This window comes from Ovis canadensis, chromosome 16 (assembly GCF_042477335.2).
Source record: "Ovis canadensis isolate MfBH-ARS-UI-01 breed Bighorn chromosome 16, ARS-UI_OviCan_v2, whole genome shotgun sequence".
Lineage (NCBI taxonomy): Eukaryota > Metazoa > Chordata > Mammalia > Artiodactyla > Bovidae > Ovis > Ovis canadensis.
The window spans coordinates 64,601,648-64,615,850 of NC_091260.1; the positions used below are offsets into that span (position 1 = coordinate 64,601,648).

The 14,203-nt window shown below is 34.8% G+C and overlaps 1 protein-coding gene across 3 annotated transcripts in view; it reads left to right on the plus strand.

The window, feature by feature from the left end:
• Nucleotides 1-14,203, plus strand: part of CDH12 (cadherin 12) — a 1,193,930-nt gene that overhangs the window by 953,063 nt on the left and 226,664 nt on the right. For all 3 annotated transcript variants that reach the window (XM_069556583.1, XM_069556584.1, XM_069556582.1), the window contains one exon: nucleotides 11,324-11,618. In XM_069556583.1, the coding sequence (XP_069412684.1) occupies nucleotides 11,324-11,618 (295 nt within the window). The remainder of the gene's footprint in view (nucleotides 1-11,323; nucleotides 11,619-14,203) is intronic.

Consider the following 14,203-nt stretch of genomic DNA (forward strand, 5'->3'; position numbering starts at 1 on the left):
ATTTCAAAAATTAATGAAAATGACATTATAATTTCCAAATTGAAAGGAAACGTTTGGTTTAAGTGCTAGTGACATGCACTTATGTAGACTACCTGATTGGAATCTCATCTTTGTATCTTTCTATGTGTGTCCTGAGGAAATAGCCTCTCTGTGCCTCAATTTCTATATCTACAAAATGATGATGTTAATAGAGTTGTACCTATAGGGTTGTTCTCAGCATTAAATATAGAAAGTATATAAAACCACTAAAAATTGTCTAGCCAAAAGTAGAAGCCTGATAGCATTTTTTTTCCACTATTTTGGATCCAATTAGCACATATGAGCATAAGTTGATACAAATAAAAACAAATATTGCTACCCTGGGTTCATTTGGATATAAATGGAGATAAATGTAGGAAAATGGACAACATGAAGTCAAATGCTCTGCAGTATCCCCCAAATTTACGATATAAATGTTAAAATCCGCATTTTACATATGAGGGTTCTGAAGTCCACAGACATGTATTAAGTTACACAGTAATGTCCAGGTAAGGACAAATGGATTTAGGACTCTAAACCTAGATTTTGATGCTCATAATCATAGATTTTAGATCATTCCATGATTTATATTAGAGTTAGTATTTGGGTCTGCTTGCTTTATTAGAGTTATTAGATACAGTTACTAAGAATTTAGGATAGAACATATAGCTATAGAAAATTAAACATGTTAAACTGTTAGAATTTAGTTTAAAAATTTTATCTCTCAAATCTCTACTTTTAGCGTATCATTGATCATTTTGAGAATTAAATAAAGCTTATAAATATACAACATAGTGCCTGCTATTCAGTAAAGGCAAATAATAAAAGTAATAACACAGACAAAATGGTAATAAATTCATAAATTACCTCTAGCTATAATACTGTATCTTGATTACTAATAATCCATTATTATTGGCATTACTTTCTGCATTATTTTTGGCATTTACTTTACATTTAGAATAATTCATACAAATTTATCTAGCATTCTGAAAAATAACCATATTTGAAATAATACATAAAATACAATTTTACTTCAAAGAGAGATTCTGTTTCTGACAATTTAATAAGTCTAGTTTATTGCTAGTTTATTGTTTAAGTTTTTTTTTTTTCTTTTACCAAAACCCTGACTTTGTGAAAAATGTTTTACAGCTTTGGAATTGTAGGAAAGAAATTATTTTGACCTTGTCTACCCATATTTTTCCTCTTAAATCCAGGCACCATTCCAATGAGCTCTCAAACTTTTACAGAAGTACCTATTAATACATTGTGACACTCTCAAATGATATAAAGTAATCTGTAAAAGCTAAAGTTGTAATATATGACAATCTAAAAAATTAGTTAGGATGCTCCTCACATGTAGCCACACATGCAGTCTTCAAGGAGAAAAAGAAGGATGAAAGAGAACATCCGGAGAAGAGTATGTTTTTTCTTTAATGGGATGTATAATATGTCCAAGCACATCCATTTTTATTGTTCCCAAGCATTGTAAACAGTCTTTGTTCTTCTTTGCTTTTCTGTGGCTTACCTCGGGGGAGGTGTGGGCCTTTTTGAAATGAATCTCTACTCTCTTAAATAGAAGGTGAAATATTTCCAGATGATAAATAGCTTTGGGTCTGTAACCCAGTCAGGGGAGTTCTGAACTCACAGTGGGCTGTTAAAGGGAATTCCCAGCCTTGTAAAGTGATATCCCCCTTGTCAAATGACAACAGTCAAGCTAGGAAGAACAAATGAGTCCCCTTAGGGGGCAGAATGGAATAGAATGCCAAATATTCTCGGGCATTCTGTGGCTTCCAAAAGACAGATATTTTGCATTGTGTCATTACTCTGGCAGGGTTATAGATCATCTTTGTGTCTGGTCTTTCATCAATAAATGACTCCTTGAACATAATCTAATCACTTTGTAGCTCTTACAATGACCACTGTAAGGTTCCTGACAACTGAGCAACTACAAAATAGGGCACACCAAGTCTTTTATGTTCACCAAGGAAAATGTAGCAAAAGTAGTTTACTTTATACATAATAAGATTATTTCAGCCAAAGAAACTCACATAAAAATTTCTTATATTCATTTTGGCCCATTTATGAGAATGAATCCTGTATGTAAATAATATTACCTCTTATCTCACGCATGGACTGCTGAACCATAGTACTAAGTCATTCTACAGCCTTCATAATCATAGATTTTCAAACTGAAAATAAATATTACCGCTTACATGCTACTCTTACACCAAAATTTACTGAGGCACATCCTATACTGGGAAGTTTTTCTCTTAGACTGAATGTGTATATGAAGATGGCTGGTGGAAGACGTCTGTAATTTGTGTTACAAGGATCTCAATATTAAGTAGGGCATAATGGCAACCCACCCCAGTATTCTTGCCTAGGGAATCCCAGGGACAGGAGAGCATGGCCGGCTATAGTCCATAGGGTCACACACAGTGGACATGACTGAAGCAACACCACACACACACACTGTTTTGGCACCATATTGGCTCATATATACTTAAAAACTGAAGAAGAGATAGTCTAAGACAGAATAGTAAAGATTCAAAGACACATCAGGAAGTTTCTTGTTCTAGCAGACACATTTAGAATGAAAGCCTATTTTCTTAAAGAAGATAATGACAAGAACATAATATTAATAGGCATGATTGTTTTAAACTTAAAGAAAATAAAGACAAAATTCAAATGCAATGCTTAAATCTTGCTTGGATCAATGTTTAGAAAATTAAAGAACTATATTTGGAGTGATAAGGGGAGAAAATTGAATATGACTGGGTGATGACAGCTATAATCTTGATCCAGGTGGTATGCAGGGCATCAGACAGTATAGTCAATTTCTATAAACTGGTAAGTGGGTGAAGGATTGGTGACTGGTCAAATAAATTAAAAACTACTTACAAGCATCTGTATTGAGAGGGATTCAACTGAGGAAAAATTCTGAAAAAGACTCAAAAATGCCAAAGATTAAGAGAAAAGGATGATAAAATATGGAGATTAACTGATAGTCTGTGTACAGAATTCCTCCCACCTGCATGATAATGCATGGAATCCAGACATAAATGAGTCATATGTAAACAATAAAAACTTTTTTTTTTAAAGAAGTTCTTCTAAAGACAATCTGAAAAGAATTAGGCCACTGATAGAACTCCATTGTCCATTCAACCTAGGACAAAACTGTAATCAAATTCATCCTATAATTTCAAAACTCTATTCTTAAATATGAACTGGTTTTGATTTGCATTTCTCTAATAATGAGTGATGTTGAGCATCTTTTCATGTGTTTATTAGCCATCCGTATGTCTTCTTTGGAGAAATGTCTATTTAGTTCTTTGGCCCATTTTTTGATTGGGTCGTTTATTTTCCTGGAATTGAGCTGCATAAGTTGCTTGTATATTTTTGAGATTAGTTGTTTGTCAGTTGCTTCATTTGCTATTATTTTCTCCCATTCAGAAGGCTGTCTTTTCACCTTGCTCATATTTTCCTTTGTTGTGCAGAAGCTTTTAATTTTAATTAGATCCCATTTGTTTATTTTTGCTTTTATTTCCAGAATTCTGGGAGGTGGATCATAGAGGATCCTGCTGTGATTTATGTCTGAGAGTGTTTTGCCTATGTTCTCCTCTAGGAGTTTTATAGTTTCTGATCTTACATTTAGGTCTTTAATCCATTTTGAGTTTATTTTTGTGTGCGGTGTTAGAAAGTGATCTGGTTTCATTCTTTTACAAGTGGTTGACCAGTTTTCCCAGCACCACTTGTTAAAGAGATTGTCTTTACTCCATTGTATATTCTTGCCTCCTTTGTCAAAGATAAGGTGTCCATAGGTGTGTGGATTTATCTCTGGGCTTTCTATTTTGTTCCATTGATCTATATGTCTGTCTTTGTGCCAGTACCATACTGTCTTGGTGACTGGCTTTGTAGTAGAGCCTGAAGTCAGGCAAGTTGATTCCTCCAGTTCCATTCTTCTTTCTCAAGATTGCTTTGGCTATTCGAGGTTTTTTGTATTTCCATACAAATCTTGAAATTATTTGTTCTAGTTCTGTGAAAAATGTGGCAGGTAGCTTGATAGGGATTGCATTGAATTTGTAAATTGCTTTGGGTAGTATACTCATTTTCACTATATTGATGCAAATCAAAACCACAATGAGGTACCACTTCACATCAGTCAGAATGTCTGCGATCAAAAATCTGCAAGCAATAAATGCTGGAGAGGGTGTGGAGAAAAGGGAACCCTCCTACACTGTTGGTGGGAATGCAAACTAGTACAGCCACTATGGAGAACAGTGTGGAGATTCCTTAAAAAATTGCAAATAGAACTACCTTATGACCCAGCAATCCCACTGCTGGGCATACACACCGAGGAAACCAGAATTGAAAGAGACACATGTACCCCAATGTTCATTGCGGCACTGTTTATAATAGCCAGGACATGGAAACAACCTAGATGTCCATCAGCAGATGAATGGATAAGAAAGCTGTGGTACATATACACAATGGAGTATTACTCAGCCGTTAAAAAGAATTCATTTGAATCAGTTCTGATGAGATGGATGCAACTGGAGCCGATTATACAGAGTGAAGTAAGCCAGAAAGAAAAACACCAATACAGTATACTAACACATATATATGGAATTTAGAAAGATGGCAATGACAACCCTGTATGCAAGACAGGAAAAAAGACACAGATATGTATAATGGACTTTTGGACTCAGAGGGAGAGGGAGAGGGTGGGATGATGTGGGAGAATGGCATTCTAACATGTATACTATCGTGTAAGAATTGAATCGCCAGTCTATGTCTGATGTAGGATACAGCATGCTTGGGGCTGGTGCATGGGGATGACCCAGAGAGATGTTATGGGGAGGGAGGTGGGAGGGGGGTTCATGTTTGGGAACACATGTAAGAATTAAAGATATTAAAATTTTAAAAAAAAAGAAAAAAAAAAGAATATGAACTGATGAGTAAGAGTTATCAAACATTTGAGGAAAGCCAGTGATATGAAAAATAAAGGCTCAAATTCCAAAAACAAAAAGTGATCCTGAAGGAACAGAAAGTTTAGGGGACACACACACATGCACATATATATACAAATTAGAGTTTTCGAAAAGATTCAGGCATCCCCAGTGGACACAAAACAAAAGCATGATTCTATTAAGTGGGGACATTCATAGGAAAAGAAAATATCTTGGAAATTAATATGTCTGTGGTAGGTGTGCATGTATGCACACATGGGGACATGTTTATTGACTTTGAAAATATAGAAAGTAATACATAATTTTAAGATAAGTTTTAATTTTTTCACATAATAGACCAGAATATATAGGAATGAATAATTGTAGAAAGAGTATACTATTTATAGAAGGTGCATGAGGTCTAACATTGAATGAATGAATTCTAGATAAACAATAGAAAAGACAAAGGATAGAACTTAATTATGGAAATAATCATAGAAGGAAATTTCTCAGTGCTGAAGGAGAATAGTTTTTAATTGAAAGAATTTGCTAAGTGCCCAACCCAATGAAAGAATCATAAATGTATCAACTCATATCTGGACACACTATTCAAAACACAAGCACACATAAACTCATACTTGGAGACAACGTTCTAAATAATTAGAATTTCAAAATGAAAATAAGGTTGCAAACATTTTAGAAGAAAATATAAGGGGGAGAAAAAACAAGCTCTGTACTTCCAATGGATATATCCGTCAGACGTGTTACTGTTGGTTTCTGTTGGACAATAGATACAGATTTCCCTGGTGAGAAAGACAGAGAAAAAGAGTGTAAAAATTATATATTATAAACACTTCCATACTCTGATTTTAGCCTTTTCAATGTATTATTTTGATTAAAATACTTGTGATTAACATAAATAGATGTAATAAATCCATACTTATTGAAAAAGCAAATTGTTTACAATATAATCTAAAAAGCAGGTTAGATTAATACCCATAATACCATAATACCCATAAACACATAGTAAAGTAGTTTGCAGGTATTTACACCAAGTCAAATATTTCTTTCAAATTGTGATGCTGAAGAAGGCTCTTGAAAGTCTCTTGGACAGCAAGGAGACCAAACCAGTCCTAAACGAAATCAACCCTGAATAGTCACTGAAAGGACTGATGCTGAAGCTGAAGCTCCAACACTTTGGCCACCGGATGCGAAGAACTGACTCACTGGAAAAGATCCTGATGCTAGGAAGGAGTGAGGGCATGAGGAGAAGAGAGTGACTGAGGATGAGATGGTTGGATGGCTGGCTTCACTGACTCAGTGGTCATGAGATTGAGTAAATTCCAGGAGATAATGAAGGATGGGGATGCCTGAACTGCTCGTGTCAATGGGATCACAAAGAGTCAGGCATGAGGTAACAACTGAACAACAACAACAAATTTTTAACTTTCCAGTAAAAAAAAAAATTGTCAAAATTATACATTTCTCTGCCCAACGTACTCTATGCCCTTCTCATGTCTGGTAACCACTGCTTATCCTGGGAAATAGCAAATAGAAATGAAATCACTGCTGGTTGTAGTGATATTATGTGCACTTTTAAACCCAGAAAAAATAAGAATATATTTCTTTCTTTTTTTTATTGTGCATCAGTTTCTAAAATATAATCAGGGAGATGCTGGTAAACACTTTAGGCTGGATTTCTCAAAACTTTTAGGCACTGGAATTCAGATTTGCTCACATTCTGAAGCTAGTCCTCAGCATCTTTTTTAAGCCTCCTTGGCATCTCATTTTCACGCTCCATCTGAGATGACTTGGAAAACATGAGAAAATAACAACATCACTTCCACAAAACAACTGCCTGGACAGTGCATATTTCTATATACACCATTTATGGAACTCTGCTTCTGGCAGAAATTTTATTTTAAGTGTCAATACTAAAAGATGATATTACTGGAGTTGGCTGCTTCAGTCTGTAAATATAGTCAGTACCTACTCAGAAACAGCTTTTAAAGCAAAACAATTGGAATAAGAAACATTTCTTGCTGTTATTTTTAAATTGCTATAAAGGAAAATAATTTTATCCTTGTCAAATTATTAGCTTGCTATACATGAAGCTTGAAGCTTCTCTGTAAAATACATCTGTGATTGTTCACAGTTACACAACCCAAAAGATGAAACTCAATAAGTGAACTCTTCTGTAATCCTCTCTCCTGCTAAATGAAATTAAGACAAAGAAGTAGCTTCATAATGTAAACTGAGCCTGAGTTGCATTGCTAAAATTTTTAAGAAATCAACTTCATCTATGGAGAGCAAGTTCTGGAATCATTCAAGATTCAATAACTTTTGATTCATAAAAAACATCACATTTTTGATCTGGATAATTACCCTTCTATTTATATTTGCCTGTTTATTATGGAATTAAACAGGACAACACACACATAGTTATCACATACTTATGAAAGGCTAAGCAAAAGCCATTGAATCACTCAACTTCCTTTAAAAAAGATAATGCAGGTATTAAAAAGTAATTCTGAAGAATTTAAAATTACACTGGAAATGATTATGGTAATGGAAAATGTTGACCAATTCCTCATTTTTATATCATTTATATGTATTTATAATAAGAATATTATATATGCATATAAAATTACAGGCTTCCTAGTTGTCACTAGTGGTAAAGAATCTGCCTGCCAATGCAAGAGACTCAAGAAACATGAGTTCGACCTCTGGGTCAGGGAGATCCCCTAGAGGAGGGCATCCTTCAGTATTCTTGCCTGGAGAGTGACATGGACAGAGGAGCCTTGCCTTCTGTGGTCATTAGGGTCACAAAGAGTTGGACATAACTGAAGAGACTGCACAGTCCAGCAGCATATAAAATCATATCAAATATATATATATAGAAACTTTCAGATATATTTATATAAGAATGTATATATATAATGGAAAATATATATAATGGAAAGGGTATAAAGTGATAGAAGTTATCTCTAGGTAAGAGGATGGTGGAGATTTTCATGTTAGCTTATAACATTCTCTACTCAAAATATTTTATATGTAATACGAAAAAAAAATTGAAGATACCCAACATCAGGCTAACATCATTTAACATTAGAACTAATGTTGCAAAAATACCTATACTTTTAGCTAGTCATGCATATAGTGGACTCAATCAGTACAGAGTAAGTAATTTTAAACATTGCCTGTCAATGCCAGATATTGCAGGTGATCTTCTTTAAGGTATTATCATGCAATAAACCGCTATAACCATTCTAATCCTCTAGAGAATTTTACCGTCATCAATCTCAGTTTCAGTTTAAATTTTAACATCTTTTCACACATTTCTTCTGAAGCTTTAATCTCTGCAAAACCCAGCTTTAAATTAGAAGGAAAAGATAGACGTGTAAGGAGTAGCAGCAATTGAATTTAATTTGAATCTTGGATCCATGAACTGAAAACACATTTGCTTTTTTGGTCTTATGTCAGTTTGAAAAGAAAACAGTTCTGATTTTGGCTAAATGAAGATATTTTTGGTAACTCTAGTTGGATCACATTGTAAAAACCTACTTAGAATTTTCAACTTGGTTCCCACAAAATTAGCAGATATTCTTTGGGGCCATTGGCAAAATAGATCCAGTTTATAAAGTCATTGCTTTTGCCTGTCTCATATTTTCAGATAAATTTGAAAGCAAAAGTAATGCTCACTGTGTTGAAAATCTTTAATAGTATGGGTGAAATTTGCAATTTGAAATTCCTAAGTTCAAAGAACATTTATCTACAGCTTGATTTTACGCTTGAAACTTCCTATGCTTCATAGCAGTTTATAAAAAATTAGGAGGAAAAAAAACCTCTTCCTGTCATTTTTAGCAATTTTCCTTAGACTTGAGTAAAATATACAGAAACTTTTAAGGAAAAAAAAATGTGGTGCTTCTTTATAGTTTTCTCATTGTTTAAATTATAGCATTTACCCAGTATAAATTCTTTGCTTATGCACTTATGCAAGTGTACTTCAGAGCAATTTGAAATAAATACAAATTCACAAAATGAATAAAGTCATTTAATGACATTAATATGAAGGATGATGTTATTTTACTGAATCTAAAGGAAGATGTTGAGTTTAAGAACAAAGATGTAACAAAGTTGAGTGATTTTTTTTTTAATATTACTAATACACACAATGCCTATTTGCAAAGGATTATTATATGCTTTAAAATATTTTTAAAACTTTTAGGCTGTGTTGAAACATTAAGAAAAACAAAACTCATCTTTATCCAAAATTTTGCAAGGGGGTTAAACTTGCATGCTGCTGCTGCTGCTGCTAAGTCACGTCAGTCGTGTCTGACTCTCTGTGACCCCATAAACAGCAGCTCACCAGGCTCCGCGTCCCTGGGATTCTCCAGGCAAGAATACTGGAGTGGGTTGCCATTTCCTCCTCCAGTGCATGAAAGTGAAAAGTGAAAGTGAAGTCGCTCAGTCGTGTTCGACCCTCAGTGACCCCATGGACTGCAGCCCACCAGGCTCCTCCGTCCATGGGATTTCCCAGGCAAGAGTACTGGAGTGGGTTGCCATTGCCTTCTCAAATATGCCACAAATGGTTTCGGTCACACTATAAGTTTAACATATTTTCTTTGGTTACTCTGTTGACTGGAATGAACTTTTAAATCTAAAAATTTGAACATTGAAATCAGATAAAAATATTTTAAAACATTTCAGATCAGTATCTGAATGAAAATTAATATGATTTATAAAAATATACATCCTTTTAAATCTAACTAGAATATGAATGTATATTATTCACATTATATATATGAGTATACCCATTCTTGGGAATTCCCTTGTGGCTCAGCTGGTGAAGAATCCACCTGCAATGATGGAGACCTGGGTTTGATCCCTGGTGTGGGAAGATTCCCAGGAGAAGGGAAAGGCTACCCACTCCAGTATTCTGACCTGGAGAATTCCATGGGCTGTAGAGTCCATGGGGTCTCAAACAGTCAGACACAACTGAGAGACTTTTTGTTATACATATTCTTAGAGATTGTATATAATGAAACATTTATATAATTTACATGCATGCCCAGCCCCTTCAGTTGTGTCTGACTCTTTGTGACCCCCATGGACTGCTACACGCCAGGCTTCCCTGTACTCCACTATCTCCTGGAGTTTGCTCAAGTTTGTGTCCATCGGGTCAGTGATGCTGTCTAACCATCTCATCCTCTGCTGCCCTCTTCTCCTTTTGCCTTCAATCTTTCCCAGCATCAGGATCATCTTATGTTAAATCTTGGACTCCAGTTTGAAAAACACTGATTTACAATACAATAATACACAATAAACACAATAATAATTTCTCTTTTTAATGGTCTTCTCCTCTATTACATTTCTATGTATCTCATTCCATATTGTATTACAGTCAATTAGACATGTGCTGAATTTCAAAAGAAATGAGCAGAAATCCAAAACTTCTATATTATTACATTTCAAATATATAGTACAGATTATAGATAAACATTTGTGAATCTGAAGAAATAATCAGTTATTCTACCCATCATCTGGCTGAGTAAGACTGAATAACTCATTGAGAGTCAGTCTGTTAAAACAAGATACTCCATCATTCATATCTAAAATCGACCTGGTATGCCAAAACTGTCCTCTCCTTTCAAATGAAACGATAGTGTTTCCTGAGTTTTGTTTTGTTTTTACTATATCTCTCACTGGATGCACACTATTGACTTCTATCTTTAGGGTATTTGGAAGGTTTTTGATTTAATATGTGTGCATGCATCTGCATGCTCAGTCATACCTGACTCTTTGTGACACTATGGACTGATTTAATATATATCAGCTAATTTATTTTAATACAACAGTCATTTAAAATGAAGCAATAAGTATGCTTAAGAGTTGTGCATTTCATTTTATGAAATTTCATCCCCCAAAGTATGTGAAAGAAGTAAATGTTCAAAATCATTAGATTTATACATGTTGATGGATTGGGGCTATACTTCTGACCTCAGTAATGAGTGGAGAAATAAAATAGACTGACAGGAGAGTTAATGAAAGGATAGACGTGCTATCTCTCTACGTGATAAATCAAAAGTCCTATATAGTAAGATTGAAAGGGAAACAGTGGAATCTCTGAGATATATAGAATATGTAGGTGCTCACCATACATTTTTCAAATTTTTGTGTTAAAAATATTTGTAAAAAAAATAACATTGGTGAAATAAAAGGGAAAAGGGAAAAAAGAGCCATAAGATTTTGGTTTAACTTTTCTGATAAAAAATTATACTGCAAGTATGACTTTTTAACATGTGACCATCCCTTTAATGATGTTTCTCTCTGTCTCTCTCTCTCTCTCCCTAAAGCTCCATTCTGACTTAGATAAAGGAGAGGGCACTGTAAAATACACCCTCTCGGGAGATGGCGCTGGCACCGTTTTTACCATTGATGAAACTACAGGGGACATTCATGCCATAAGGAGCCTGGATAGAGAGGAAAAACCTTTCTATACACTTCGTGCTCAGGCTGTGGACATAGAAACCAGGAAGCCCCTGGAGCCTGAATCAGAATTCATCATCAAAGTGCAGGATATTAATGATAATGAGCCGAAGTTTTTGGACGGACCTTACATTGCTAGTGTTCCAGAAATGTCTCCTGTGGGTGAGTAAGCAAGTAAAAATTTTGTCAGATGCTACAATAAGGCCTTTTCAACAAGTGTTTTTCTGCAGGTTGATGGAAATATCTTACTTGTAACCCAGAAGATTATTCTTGCACTATGTAGGATACAACTAATTTCATTTACTTTTTCAACATTTTTTTTCTACTTTTTTCCTGTCTTGCTCCATTTTAAATGCTTGAATAGATACATAAATAACTAGAATATATAACATTTCTTCACTATTTTACAATCTTTATATTTCCCTGAATTCATAGAATGCCATTTTATTTTAAGGACATAACTCACTTTGTACTGAAAGTGATTGCCATTACAAATTCAGACTCCTACACAGTTCTGGAGGTAACACCAAATACCAAATAGTAAGTCTTGGCCCAAAATAAATTATCCAAAACATGCATTGCATCTGGAAGGAGTTCATAAAGGGATGTGTTTCATGCTTTGGAGCTATCCAGAGAGACTTTGAAAAAAAACGTATTGTGTCTATAATAACCCATAGAAGTTATTCCATCAAACCCAGAGGCAAGTATCATTATATAGCCATTACTAGAATAAATTTACAGTTAGGCTATAGTAGCATCATAATTCTTAACAATTTAAATATAATATAAATTTTACTACCTAAATTCCCAAAGAATGGCATCGCTGATTCAACAGACACTGTTTGAGCGCAGTTTGAGCAAACTCGGGAGATAGTGAAGGACAGAGAAGCCTGATGGGGTCACAAAAAGTTAGACACGACTTAGCAACTGAACAACAACAACTGAAATTCACAAAGTCCTATAATATGTATTTTAGGACCAATGAGTTAAGGATTCCAGCGTTAATGACAATTTTTAATTATAACTTTTATTGCCCAGTCACCACAACCAATCCCTGAATTTATTTCATAGTAACTTCTGGTTTGTAGCGCATTTGTAAGATAAAGTTCCTCATCACTTCTGGTTTCAACTGGAAATGCTCTATGTGAGCCACTGCTAGTATTTCCTAAGTCTGACGTTTCTCAGAGGGCTCCTGCTGCCCCCTCAGCCATCCCAGACATGCAAAGAAGATGGTACAGGGTACCCTGAGGGCAGACGCAGGTTAGCGGCTGTAGGAGTTGTCACATGGATTTACCATAAACGCACTGGAAATTGTGTCTGTGACCTTATCAGGCATTCAAAGACCATTTTCTTTCCTTGACCTAAGAAATCAGCTCAGAGGAGTTCACTTCAATTTTAAACTTTTGTGTGCATACTCAGGGCTACTTTTTTTTTTTTTTTTGGAACTGCTTCTTTTATGCTATGCTATGATTTCTAGCGATTTAGAAACACAGTTTGGAAAAAGTCTTATTAGAAAATAGTCCCTGAAAATATGGACAGCTGTTTATAAACTTGCACTTTGAAGATAAGTACAAGTAGAAAAAATGAAGGGTGGGGGGAGAAAAATGAAGATAGTACTTTGAGACAAAATATGGCTTTTAAGAAGACAATGAAATCCAGTACATAAGTACTTTAACTGGTGCTTACTTTATGTAAATTGGAAGTATTTACATGAATTCATAACCATTAGTTACTCTTTAGTACTGAAACAGCATCCTTAAAGCAAACAGATGCATCCCTCTGCAGTATTAGAAAATTCTGTCTTATTATAATCCATTAGGTCTTTTTTATGCCAATTACGAGAAAGGATAGGGCTAAAGTGCTGAAACTTTATATAAAGATTTATAAAAATTCTTTATATAAAGAATTTTCAGCTAGTGCCTGAAGAGAGAAATAAATCCAGAAATTCAAGTGAAAGGTAGATGAGTAAGAGAACTGAGTGGTCCAGGTTTGGTACTGGGGTGAGTGAGACAGAGTTTGCTTCACCACCATGAGTTATCAGAAAGATCCATGGAAGAACAGGTTCCTTAAAATGCTTTGCCATATACCATAGCCAAAATTTCTCACTGGTTAGTCAAGAGACTTCTGTAAAAACCTAAACTTATTTTCAATCATCCTCCTTTTAAAATATAGTTTTTTTAGTAATAGAGGAGTGTTTCTTTTGAATATGGAACTGTATCATATGCTATGAGTTCACCCAAGTATTCTTGGATTGTGTTTACATAATATGCCATTTTCAGATAAATACTAACAAGTGTAAACACTATTTACATATTAAATATTAGAAATTGAAAAACTATCAGGCACTACTTTTGCCATTTCCCAGAATCCTACATATACATATAACCAATTACACCTATTAAGAGAAGACCTGGTTAGTTTTGTGAGAGTTGTTATTTCAGCTTTTACTTGACCAAAAAAAAAAAAAAACCAACAGCTGCATCCTAACATCACAGTTAGGTCCCTAGAGCACCTGAACGCCATTCCCAAGCATACCCTCCTTAGCATTGGGAAATGGCTTACTGCTCTAATTGGCCCATGTTTCCCCGCCCCCCTGTTTTCTTTTACTACATCCCTTTTAGGAAATCCCTGCCTCTGTGTCATTTTCCCTGGACTATTAAAATAATATACAGTCAAGACCAGATAGAACTGACTATGGAGTATTGGACAATGTAGCTATTGTGGAAAATCTCACAGTTGGCTTTGAA